This window comes from Harpegnathos saltator, unplaced genomic scaffold, assembly GCF_003227715.2.
Source record: "Harpegnathos saltator strain DR-91 unplaced genomic scaffold, Hsal_v8.6 scaffold480, whole genome shotgun sequence".
In the NCBI taxonomy this organism is placed as follows: domain Eukaryota; kingdom Metazoa; phylum Arthropoda; class Insecta; order Hymenoptera; family Formicidae; genus Harpegnathos; species Harpegnathos saltator.
In genome coordinates, this window is record NW_020230294.1 from 822,591 (window position 1) to 835,714 (window position 13,124).

The following is a 13,124-nucleotide window of genomic DNA, read 5'->3' on the forward strand; positions in this document are numbered from 1 at the left end:
GCGGCCTCGATGTATGTCACTGTGTCAGGTCAGACGGTCCCGAGCGACGGAAAGAGCGAAGCTCCCCGAAGCTGCGTCGCTTTAAACTGGACCGCCTCTTAATTGCGAGGGTCGCGCGAAAAAATATTTACGCAATATGCCAGCCACAAGCGTGGGTGGAGACTGACATTAAAGCGCTTTTTCTTTCTTTCCCTCGCCGGAACCTCGCCGATCTCTCATCGTCATTACATGTGCGCCACCCGCATCACTTTTTCGTGGGAACGCGATGCGATCGAGTGAACGGAACGTGCGATCTGTCGTAAGAAAGAGAGAGAGAGAGAGAGAGAGAGAGAAATGTCGCCGTTAGACGAAATGTACTCACGATATACCTAGATGAATCTTCCCACGAAAGGCATGTTCGAGGATAAGATTCAAACGCGCGGATTCATCGAATGACTCTTCGAATTCGAGGATTCCCCGCGAAGTCACGCTTAACGATCGGACGGAAGCATCGCTCGCGCTGACGGGAAAGATAAAACTGGATTGTGGTAAAAATCCCTCTCGACGAGCGCCGGTTGAGCCGGGGCGAAGAGGAGGAGGAGGAGGAGGCGAAAGAAGACACAGGGACGAGTAGAAACAATATATATACTGATTTATTGCGTAACGACAGTTATGTTGCGTAGGAGTTCCCGATACTTGTTGTTGTTGTTGCCCGCCGTACTGTGTCCTATATGTACACGTATCACTTCCGGTTAGAGTCCGAGCGAAGGTGATCCGTAAGAGTCGGTCGATACCTGGCCGAGCCTCCCTCCCTCCGATCGATTCGTCTGGCTGTGCGCTGGTCGTGGATGCATACTTCCTGGTGGAAGAGGAGGAAGCTTTTTCCATACGATCGAGATGCGTGTCGCGGCGAAACTAGAATCTTCGGAAGGGGTTGGCGTTGTACACCGGTCCGCCGAATCTCTGCTGGAAGGGCTGCTGTTGGTCGTACTTGGAGTCATCGGGACCGGGTGGGTTCGCCGCGAGCGCCCTTCTGATGGCCTCGGGGATGGGTGGTGGCGTCGGGATGTGAGCGCCCTGCGCATGGAAACCGTTCTCGTCGGCCGTGTACTCGATGGTGATGGGGGTGCCATCGGGCGCGGGGTACGAGTATCTGCCTTGGACCACCTGCGAGGCGACGGATGAGCGAGTGAATGATTAGGTGTGGAATGTAGAAGAGAAAGATCTCGATGTTAGGATATGGATGGGAAGAGTTGGATCTCTTAAAGGTGAAATTTGCGGTCGTGAGAAAAACCTGTGGATCTTAGAAAGTCTATTACGGTCGAATTTAAATATGAAATTAATCACGGGCTGATTTAAATCGTTACGTAAGTTTCTCGGGCTTTGAAAAGACTAGATTAGATTTCTTCTCGAGTAGCGCGTGATTATCACCTCCGTTTGACCCTGAGGACCGGCTTGAGGGTGTCCGCTCTCGGATACGGAGATTCCATTCTCGGTTTCATAGCTGAAGCTGTAAGATCCATCGGGCGACGAGTCTTTCTGTTGGCTTCGAATAGCTATGAACTTTCCGGGTGATCTGCGAGCAAAAAACCGAAACTGCATCCGCGAAACTGTTTCCGCGCGGCAGCCTTGGATTCTGAATAGCATTAAGTTGTACAACGCGGAAATGATCCATTTACGTACGACTTCATTTATGTTAATTTCAATGCTAAGCTATAATTAGCTGGGTGAATGGAAAAGTAGTAGCAAAAAATAACTGCGAGTCAAGCAATAACCTGACGTATCTATAGTTGTTTTAACGCGCTAATCTCGGGAAAAATGTGTAAGATCGCGCGAATACTTGTTTCGGACACGTTGACTCTCTCTCTCTCTCTCTCTCTTTCTCTCTCTCTCTCTCTCTCGTGATTTTACGTTCCATTTTATAACTTGCTTTCGAAAACGCTTGGATATTATTTCTTCAATGATCTCAGTTAATGCTAAAAATGCCCTCGTTTGAAATATTCCGGGAGCAACGCGTAAAAATGAAATTATTTTTTCATCACGTCGTGTGACAAACAAGCTTCAATCGTCCGTTCCTTTCGTAAAGTTCGTACGTGTATTGAGGCTGCAACGGCTGCGGCTGCGGCTGCGGCTGATAGGGCCTCGGCGTCGGTCTGTAGGCATTTTGGTTGGAGAAGCCGCGGTATGGCCCGAATTGCCCGAAAGCGCAGCCGAAGAGAGCTAATGCCAAGATCTGCAACCACAAAGATACGTTTATTGACGGGAGTATCGACGGGACGGAAATATAAACGACGAGTATCGACGGGAATAACGGAAGACCAGGCGCGGGGTGTGCGTCGCCGACGTAATATCAGTTATACATGTGAAACTTACAATGAGTGATTTTATTTCGCGAGCTTTCAATTCAACGAGCGGAGAAAAAACCTCCTCGGCCGACCGTATCGGCGTCGTATTTTACGTCTCTGACGGAGACCTCACGAACTGGAAACCCGCGTTCGCACGCTTAACCGCTAACGTGCGAGGATGTCACATTTCCCAACACCTGTTGATGCGAGAAACCCGTTATTTCGGCGCTCGTACAAATGCCTCCACTCTCCCACCGTGTGCTCCTTACGCCATATCGCCGCTCATGACGGTATCCGACGAGATGCGATTTTCGTGAGAGAATCCGAAAACCCGCGACACCGGCGGCGGGGATGGATTCACCGATACGAACGTCCAGCGCGTCATTTCCCGTGATATAAAGTCGTCGCGCAATTAGTACCGCGTGTAATCGGCGCAGCCACTTTCGGCGGTTACGACGAATAAGGAAGAACACGCGGGAACAGAGACACGGCGCGGCGGGAACGCGAGCGACGAGGACGGAGTTCTTGTTGTCCAGAGGATCGCGGCCGGCTCGGTGTCTCGCCGAGACCGAGACAAATCACTCACTAGGTACTGCATGGTGATGACGATGACGAGAGACTACGACGACGACGACGATTGTCGGCGGTTCGGTGCGGCTGTCGATTTGAACGAGATCGAATCTATGATCCCGTGCTGCGAGCACTGCCGGCATTTATATGAAGACGTCCAAGAAGATCTTCCCTTCCCATTCTCCCGGGTTTCTGTACAGAGTCGTCCGCTCGCTCTCGCGCCGGGGGAGAGGAGCATTTTCTCCTCTCGTATCGTCCTCCCCCCTGCTCGGGGGATACCTCGTCGCCCTCGCAATCTCGCCCCACCTCGTCCCAACCCCGTATCCGTCCTCGTCGTTGTCGTCATCGTCGTCGTTGTCGTCGTCGTCATTATTATCGTGTCGTCTCTTCAGCAACTCGTCAGATTGCTCCTTGCGTGATCGAACGTGGCGACATGCCATCGCGTCGATTTAGCCGCGTGAGCCAATTACTTGGCTTACACATAGAATGGCCCACGCGACTACTGTTTCGGCTTAATAGAGTCGTTCGTTAGCGCGTCTTCGCGGCGAAATGCGCAGTGGGTGTCATTGTACGCGGGCGATGATATCGCTGATAAATATGTAGCCTGGCGCGTTAATGGCCCCGAAGAAGAAGACGACACTTCGTATGTTTTCTTTTCTCCAGGTGGCTATACGGACTAACTGAGAGAGAGAGAGAGAGAGAGAGAGAGAGCGAGCTATATTTTACAATCCGGTCTCCGATCGATTTGCATGTCGGTCTCTTCTTCATCGAGACGCGTCGTTCTGTTTTGGTTCTCCTAACCGGTCGCCTCGGCGAGATCGGCTCGCCGGGGGAAATTATGTAGGTCGGTTGGCACGAGAGATGAAAGACGGTGGGCGTGATCCTCGCGAATCGGCCGGATTGATTTATCTCATTCCGGGATCCCGCGGGAGAATCATCACCCGTGCGAAATCCGTGGCCCCGCGACGACCGGAGAGCATATTCATATTTATAAATGCAAACAGGTAGCGCGCAGACGTAGAGGCGAGGGGGGGGGGCGGGACTGATGTTTTCTCTGCCGATGTAATCTGCGATTCCCGATACATTCAAATGTTATGCCGCTCATGACAGTCGATACTGCGCGCATTTGCATTAAGGAGATGCAGGACGTGTAGGTAATCCGCGCGCGCGAATCCTACGCGAGCGTTGTCAACATTGACAAACGACGATAATGAGCGTATTGATGATGAATGATAATGACGAGGACGAGCGTGAATTCGCGACCGGACGGGTGCGACGTAACCGGGCAGCGGTTCATTTTCATTTTTATTACACCCATCTCGCGTTCGCGAGCGCACGATCGCAAGCGCGTCGCATTGCGATCCTCCGATAGCTTTGAAGGCATTTAACAAGCGCATCCACCTGTCGATTCACGCGTACTCGCGCACACGCACGCGAGTCTCGTACGCGGCCGCCGCCGCACTCGTTCGCCGGTGTCTAACGCAACTGTGAAATGGACAAATCAGAAACAATGCACCATAGGATACTCATTCGTGCACCCGATTTCGTCACGTGCATCGTAGGGGCCATTACGTAAGGGCCGTGTTGTTGCGCGAGAGAGAGAGAACCAAGTATAAAATCGAAGCGGCCGGCCGGATTCTTCGCATTCCCGCGGCCTCGGGAATCGCATCTTCTTCGGCGCTCTCGGCTTCCCTTGACGCTGAAAGTCGCGAGGCGTCTTGCGTGGGCGGACGATCGCGCCGGGAATGTTGCATTGCGATAATTTCGTGGAGAAATCAAATTCAATTTATTCCTCTCATCTCCGCTCGCATCGAGTGGATGCGACGCGGGAGTCGCATTCGCGTGTAACGAGAGAGACCTTCTGTTATCTCGCCCTGGGATCTCTCTACGTTGAGAGTTAAATTGCGGACGCATATATCGGCGGGGTAATAATTGAAGCGATTTCTTCTCCGGCGGGTGAATTAATCGCGGTTTAAGGAAAGTGTTTAAGGAGAGAGGGAGTTCCCTTCGTCGCGCCCACGAATCCGGTCGCTCTCTCTCTCTCTCCCTCTCTCTCTCTGTCTCTCTCTTTCTCTTTTTCTCTCTTCAACCGATCCACCCGCCTTTTCCTTTTGTCCTCCGCCGCCACCGCCGCGAGTCGTTCCATTTTTCGCGCGGTAAACTCCGGATTTTTCTCCGCGGCCGTCTCCGCTCGTGCGGCGATCCCGGCGCATAATTGCGTCCTCCCGTGCGCGACCACTCCCAGAACAGAATAAACGCTTCCATCCGCGCGTAATCGCTCGCGGAGTCGCAATATCCCGCGGGTGGCGAGACCGTGCGATCCGCGCGGAGGAGAAAGAAACCGCGACGCACATAAGACACGCGAGGATCCGCGACTCGCCGGCTGGCGCGCACATAAGACGAGCGCGTCGATCCCGACGCGATGATTCGCACAATGCGAGAACCGCGCTTCATTCCAACGCGCGTCGAAGCGCGCGCTGTACGCGCGCGTGCCCGCGCGCCGCCGCCGCCGCCGCCGCGGAATACGGCTATTCATCATTTTCCACGGTCGATTATCGTACGGGCGACGGGCTGAGAAGCGCGTCATTACTTACCGATTCGGCCTGTCCCGTCGGAGTGTCAGCCGTCGCGGAGCATCGCGGAGCGGTAAATGTCAAAACTTATGTCATCGGCGGCCCGGCCGGTTAACCGGAGTGCGTTTACCGTATTCGGTACAGACACGCGCCGATGCGTTAATCGACCGATAAATTACACCGCGCGCTCGAGTCCCGCTAATGAGCCCCGCGTCGCGCCGTCGCCAAATTTATGATAATAACAATTCAACACGCGCGCGCGCGCGCGCTGACTCACTTTCCTCCGGCGCTCGTTGCGAATTGTACGCTCCGCCGTTTTCTTTTCTTTGTTCCTTCTCTTTTCTCTTCTTCATATCTTTTTCCTCGTCTCCGTGTACTCAGGCGACTTGCGATCATCGGTCTGTTCTTTTTAGCCGCACTGCGGAACCAGTGCAATAAGTTAGAATGAGACAACTATATTTTTTGTCACTTTAACTTATCGCCGCCGGTTCGATAGTGCAGCTAGAAAAAGAACGGACCAGATAATTCGCAGCCAAGCGCGATCTATATACGCGCGCGGTTACAGACGCGCATAGTTGCTTTCGCGCATTTACACACTCGGCGGCGACCTATGATTATGCACGCTCGGCTCGCATCGGCCGCGCGATGAGCGCGCGATGATTCCGCAGATCAGATAAATCAACGATAAATCAACACGGACTTTAATAATTATCACGTTCGGCTGCCGGCGAGCGCAACGTTCGCCGGCCCTTACGCAATGCATAATATCGCAGGCAGGAAAGGAACGGCGGAATCCGGGAATCCGAGTACAGATTATGTGGATACAAGCCAGTCCTTAGTGTGTCCGAGAGCTAATGGCGACGTTGTTGCGGAGTAATGCGCGTATACAGCAAACTCGACTTCCCGAGACTTAATGCGGTACGTAACGTAAGGTAAACTTGAAGCTTACCAGCAATTCCCTCACTCGGTGTACCTGCCTACTTGCCTGCCTGCCTATCTCCTCGCTAACCAACCTACCTACTTACTTACCTACCTACCTACCTACCTACCTACCTACCTAGCTACCTACATGTCTACCTAGCTCGCCGGTACAATGTAGTAAATAACACGTGCGAAATGTCGTCGAGTAAGCGGTATTCGCAATTTTCATTAAGCGCCTCATCTTTCGTCACCGACGCGCTCTGCGAGCCGAGCAGTCCGTAAAAGTCGAGTGTCCTGCGGCTCCTGCGACGAATATCGAGCAGCATGACTGATTTCCCGAACTCGAATTATGAGAGGATTATTTTCCACGGCGACATCGCCTGCGCCTGAGGATCAGATCGCACATGGACTGGCATGAAATTGCGCGCATGAAACGGCTCGTCGACAGCCACGATAGCCGTCCATTCCGGCTACTTTGCGATTGTTCGCGTGGGTCTTGGCGCATTCGCAGGCCGTTATCGCGTCCATTTGCGCGATACTCCACGATGTTGTCTCTTCTACACACCCGATAGACATTTTATGGGCCTCGGGACGACGGGCGAGGATCCGCGACGGCTTTCGAAACGACGAAGGGCGTTTGTATCTTGCTATATCTTGACTAAAAAAAATGGGGAATATCTTGCTATTTTAGGGGGGGGAAGGATTTTACGATAATGAGATAGAAATGAACACGTGCCGCGACTGCGATGACGTTAAACGCGCTACAGTTGTGCGAACGAGAGTCATCAGGATTATTTCGACAGGTAGGACGACATTCGGGTTTGAAAGTTGATGGACGACGAATCTTCGCGTAAAGCAATTCGCATAATGAGACATTAAATCTAAGCCGCGCAGCTGGCCTTGAACATCGATATTGGGTGTCATAAATGATTACGACGTCGGTCCCCCGTTTCCCGCGCACTCGTTGCGATACTCGTCCGAAGGAGCGTCGCTACAGCGCCGTTAAAATGGAAAAAACCCAGCGGGGTTTCGAAACGAGATCGAATCCTCGTGGCGTCACGCCCGCCAGGTAGTAGCCGAAGTAGCCGAGTCCCCGTATCGATCCATCTGAAGCGCGGAGGCGGCGTCAGCGGCGGCGGCGGCGGCGGGCGATCTCTCAGAGCCAGGCGGACTGGCGGAGAGCTGCGAGGCGCGGATCGGTTTGCATAATTCTCGGATAGGATGCTCGCCTGGGAGGACCCCGCAGGTATGCGCCTCCACTGCGCGCGCGCGCGCGCGCGCACGTCTTTGTGAGCATCTCCGAGCCTCCTCGGAGCGAGAGATGACGAGGCATACCTAAGCCGACGTGGCTAATAAAACCAGAAAGGTCAGGCCGGGTTCAAGTAACTCTCGTACGCCCCGAGGCGACCAGGCTCCAGAGATCTGGAGCCATCCGGGATGAAGCCTCGTGATCGAGGGGGAGGATCGTTGTAGAGATCGTCGTGGAGGAGGACTGCCCCCTCCCTCCGCCGGCGATGGGGAATCCCGGTCCCGCTTGCCGGTCCGGGAGCGAATTCAAGCGTCTTCTCGCGGATCGCCCGAATTCGCGTCTCGCGATTTTTGCGCGCTCGCTCGCAAGATTCGAGGCAGAGCGAGAGATACGGACGGAGTTGTCGTACTCAAAGGTCACTTGATGGACGGGTGCTTCCTCCCCCCAGGGTGGGCAGACGCGACTTTCTTCGACGCGATTTCATTAGTTTCGTCGTCGTACGCGACTAACGCGCGAATGCCGCCGATATCTGGAGTGACGCCATCCAAATCTCTCGACACTTTTATTAGACCCTGAGCGGACGCGTTTCTCTCTCGATGTCTTCTGCGGCGGAGATTCTCGGGAGTGTCGTAAGCGGGCGAAACAAGCAATTCTGGGTTCTTTCCGCGCGCGAGTCTCCTCCTCGTCCTTCAGCGTTGTGTCTTCGCCCCGTGGACGTTTCTGCAACAGTCGCGCGCGTCTCTCGTATCGGGCGGATCTTTTCTCTATAAGTCTTCGTCCTGGGCTCTTCGTCTTTTCCTCCGATCGTTTTCCTCGCTTCATTGTGTTCGGGACACAATTAAGTCTCTTCTCCTGCGTAAGAGCGCCGCCCTCCTGTTCCGCCTTTCACCGCGACGAAAGCCTCAAGGTCCCGCCGATCGATCAGCGCGCGGGGGGGTTGTAGTCGCTTCTCGCCCCTCGGGCGACAATTTGTCGGGCACGCGATACATCACGTCGATGATGTCACGGTCTTCGTACGATCATTTGCAGATGACGAGGTGCTTATTAGAGAGGTCGTTTCCATTGCGACTACCCGGACAAATCGCTCAAACCGCTCAAGCGTAGTCGTAGCTGGCATTCGAAGCTTCTCCTTTCTTCGCGCGCCATTGCCCTTCCTTTCTTTCCGTTATAGATGACGAGCGACGAAAGGAATTCGTGCCAGGGGACCCGTGCGTGTGATTGTCATCGTCATTGTCGAGATTCATCTATCGTGAGAATAATCGCACTTTAATCTCGCCGTGCGATTTACTTCGCGATTTACTTCTCTTCAATCTTCAGGGTACCTTTAAAGCGCTCCATCAACGTAGAAAGGCGATCGCGAAACGCAAAACACCGATATTAGGCTCTACCGCGATATTAGGTATCGAGGGGCAATGGCGAAAAATGCAGGAGCCTGACGTTCACAGCAACTTCATGGCTGACAAGTGGAAGAAACCGAGGAAAAAGTCGACGGGAGTTACGACGAGAGACGAGTTACGGTTCGAGACACGTGGGAAAATATTCCGTCATTAAGTAGTCACGCCGGCAGTTTCGCTCGCTCGCGCGTAATTTCCGAGCGCCGGGTTTCGCGCGTCGCTTGCTCGCTCGCTCGCTCGCGAAACCCGGCGATCCTCCACTTTCCTAATCGCGAGTGCACGGTCTCGCGAACGGATGGCCTGTCAACGCTCTGTCGTCGGAATACAATGGCGAAGTGGCGTTGCGCAAAAAGGCAGGCGCCGCGCAACGACCGGCCGGCGACAGCGCGCATCGCGCGTCCAGTGTGATCGCGATTTTTGCGACAGGACGCGTCCGGTCCGGCGTTCGACTCCTTGACCGGCATCGCTGGTGCGCGACCTGCGCCAAAACGCTCCGCGATTGTATGCAAAGTCAAAGATTTCGCGCGTCTGTTCTTGCGATACCGGGCGGGCCCGGTTCACTTCTCCCCGCGGTCTTCTTCTTTCGGTCGCGGGCGATCCGACGACCCCGTTAGCGAACGAGCGAACGGCCCGGTGAGCGGTTCGCACCTCGACTCGTGCGACAGCACGCACACGTGTATGCACTCACACACCTGTGGATTTTGCCGTGCGCGATCCGCGGATTAAAATTTCTCAGCACTTTCCCCACATACAGATTCCAATTGGAGCTCCCGAATTTGCCCCAAAACCGATTGCGATTACGGTTACCGACTGGAGACCCCGTTTTTATGACCCCATTAATATTTTCAAGTAAGAGAAGAGAAAAATTAAATCTAAAATGGAAGCTGGAAAAATTATTGGGGAAACTTTGGCTTTCGTGCAATTGAAACATGACAACTTGAAATTGGAACCTGCTTAAACTTTGGGAAATCACCCGGAATCTCGATCGCGATCAGATCCCGAGATTCAGATTTTTCACGCGCGGGAACGCGACGACTGTAACTCGTTCTGCGATTCGCCACAGACCGCTCGTAAGTTCGTCGTATAATTAGCTGCATATAATTACGTATAAGTGTGTGAGATCTTCAGAGGGCGATTAAGTGTCGATGTCAAGAGCGCGAAATGGATTATCACGGGGGGCTGGGAGAAGGAAGGCTCTCGGAGAGCGAGTAATGATAAAACGAGCGGCAATCGCGGTTTCAGCATTGTCTTTGTTAAATGGAAATTCATCGGGACCGAGATGCTCGCGCGAATAATCGACGACGATCGTGTCTTATCCTTAGGGGTGGTTCGATGGGGCTTACGTAATAACGACGTGTGAGCCCAGCTGTATAATTACAGCGTTCGAAAAGATGTCTATCGCCGGTTGGGCTCGCTCGCGGGACGTCTGTGGGTTACAAAGATGGAAAGCGAGGGGCCTTTCGACCTCGATATTTAGAGAAGGCCACGCGCGTGCGCGCGACAGTCCAACGCACGTGGACGCATATGCGTGAACTTTAACTTGTTGCTCGCAATTACTATAATTCAACGGGACTACTCGAATTAATTGTCGACGTGCTGTCGGAGCGCACGCCGTGACGGCGTGACGTGTAATCATCCCCCCGACATTGTCGTGCACCTGCCGAATCTGCAAAAAATCGGCGGGACGCGAAGACGAGAACGGATGACGCGCGCGCGATGCGCTCGCTCGCTCGCTCGCTCGCTCGAAGCCGCGCACGTACGCACGCACGGTCGAATCCAACTATTTAGCCGCGATAACTAACCATTACCATTAATAACTGTCAGCTGGTAATGATTAACTACCGACTGTCGATTATAATTTTCAACAATACTTCACCCCAGCAGTGCGCGCGCGGGTTCAGCTATTAAACACGGTCCGAGTGACCTTTAGGTGTTTGCATCATTTGCGCGCGGAGCGGACTACAATTTGCACTCGCGCGATACCTCGTTACACGACCGCGCGGCTCCGTAAATCGCCGCGGGATCTTGCCGAATTCATGAATCATTGCGTGCCCGCGCGAACCATCCGCTCCGAGGAGTCCGCCGCTCCGGGACCCGCGATCGTGCCGATTTCAATCGGTCTTTTTCAATTAGCGCCAATTAATTCCGGAGACGAAAGCACCGCGGGGCCTGACCTTTCGACTCAATCGCTGGATTTGCGAATGCATCGACCGGGCCGCGCGATTTACGTCACGAGCGTCGCGCTCGTATTGTGAACGCGCGACAACACGGTGTCCCAAAAATACCCGCGCGTCGCGATAATCAATTATCGACGGTTATCACAGCGAGAGGCGGCAGAAGAGAGACTTTGCGATCTCGCGGCCGCGAATTTACGAGCCGCCTGCCTCGTATCTCCGGCCCTTATCGAACCATTCATAGAAAATCCCTGGCAGCCGCTAAATTCGATGCCCTGTCACTTCCATCTCGCGGATAAATGGAGGAGCCTCGAGAGAGATGCGCTTGTTCGCTCGCTCGCTCGCTCGCTCGCTCGCTCATTCGTTCGCTCGCTCGCTCGCTCATTCGTTCGCTCGCTCGCTTGCTCGTGCGGTCGCGCGTTGTGCAATAGACAGGAGACCGATGATTTGCTTTCACTGACTCACCTTTAACATGATATTACGATTACCATTAACATTAATCCGGGTGGCATTTCCACGGCCGGTCCGCCTAAAATTTCGCGTCCGCGCGCTCGCTCGCTCCTCCGGCCGTTCGCGTGTCCAGAGCCGCGCCGTCGTAATCGTCGCGAGTGCGATAAAACAGCCGTTTATCGGCCGCGAGTGTCCACGGGGCGGGGATAGGATTTTAATTAACGGTTGCTAGAACCAGCGTCCTTTAGCGGGATACGCGCTCGACGGTCGGGACGATCGCGAAAGCCGACAGCCGATAAACGAATATACGCGCGATCGCTCGACGAGATAATCGAACGGGGAGAAAAGAGCGCGACATGTGCCGAGTAATAAAGGAGATTATTGCCGCGTGTCTGGCGATATAAAATATGCTGTACGATACTGCCAACGCGGCGCACACGCGTGACAGCGCGGGATTCCTCGCGGCGGGAAGCCGTTTGAGAGACGCCGTCGCGAGACTCACCTGGCGGATCGACTGATCGCGCGTATCCAATCGCGCGAAATTCGCAATAATTCAAATTCACTCACGCGCGAGCGCGATTAATATCTTAATAGTCGTGTACATTTTCAGACGGCAACATCGCGAAGTCGGTCCACGTCCGACGGCTCAATCCGACGGCTCAATCGTTAACGCGCGAATATAAGCGGTTACCTCATAATGACACTCGTTGGCCTCGTTAAAGCGGTTCAAACTTACTCCGCTGTGATTGTTCTACTCGTTCATTTGCTCAGACGCGCGTCCCGCATTGCGGCCTCATAATGAGCAGCCGTGGTGTTCACGTGATCGACCGGCATCGCGTGCCGGCTAAAACGGTCAGTGCGGCCGAGACAGATTATCGTCAAAACGGACGCAAATAAATAGGCAGGTGTTTTGCGCAATTTTGAGAAAATCTGTCTCACTCTCTCTCTCTCTCTCTCTCTCTCTCTCTCTCCCTCTCTCTCTCTCTCTCTTTCTCTCTCTCTCTCTCTCTCTCTCTCTCTCTCTCTCTCTCTCTCTCTCTCTCTCTCTGGGAACTTCCAACCAGGAAGTTCTCTCGGCAGGATCGAGAAAGAGAGAAAGGCACACTCGTCGAAATGAATTCCGAAACGGTCGAACAGATGTCCCTCCCCTCCCCCCTTATGGCTGTATATTCCTCGCCAAATTCTGACGTAACAGATTGAGCAATCGGTCCATGTAACGCGACCAGGTCGCACGGCATATCCTTATGCAAACGAATCGCTGCAAGCCACCGGCTGGACTTTGAGTTCTCCCGTCTGTAAAGTCCGTAATCTGGAAAGATGACCGGCCGATCCGCCGAACGCGCGGCGATTCGTAACTTATCCCAGCGCCTCGTACGACAAACGCTTTTCGCAATGTGTACTGCAAAATAACAGTATTCGCACAAAACACAAGGTGCGCGCGTTTTAGCGTTTGTCGTGGCGATGGTAAT

At 53.8% G+C, this 13,124-nt stretch overlaps 1 protein-coding gene across 1 annotated transcript; it reads right to left on the bottom strand.

Annotated features, from left to right (window-relative positions):
• Window positions 1-610: 610 nt before the first annotated feature.
• LOC105188646 (endocuticle structural glycoprotein SgAbd-2) lies at window positions 611-3,076 on the bottom strand. The gene is made up of 4 exons (XM_011150216.3): window positions 2,911-3,076; window positions 2,073-2,212; window positions 1,411-1,555; window positions 611-1,146 (listed from the first exon to the last, which is right to left on the bottom strand). The coding sequence occupies exons 1-4, from the start codon at window positions 2,920-2,922 to the stop codon at window positions 895-897; spliced, it is 549 nt and encodes a 182-aa protein (XP_011148518.1). The 5' UTR covers window positions 2,923-3,076; the 3' UTR covers window positions 611-894.
• Window positions 3,077-13,124: the final 10,048 nt, after the last annotated feature.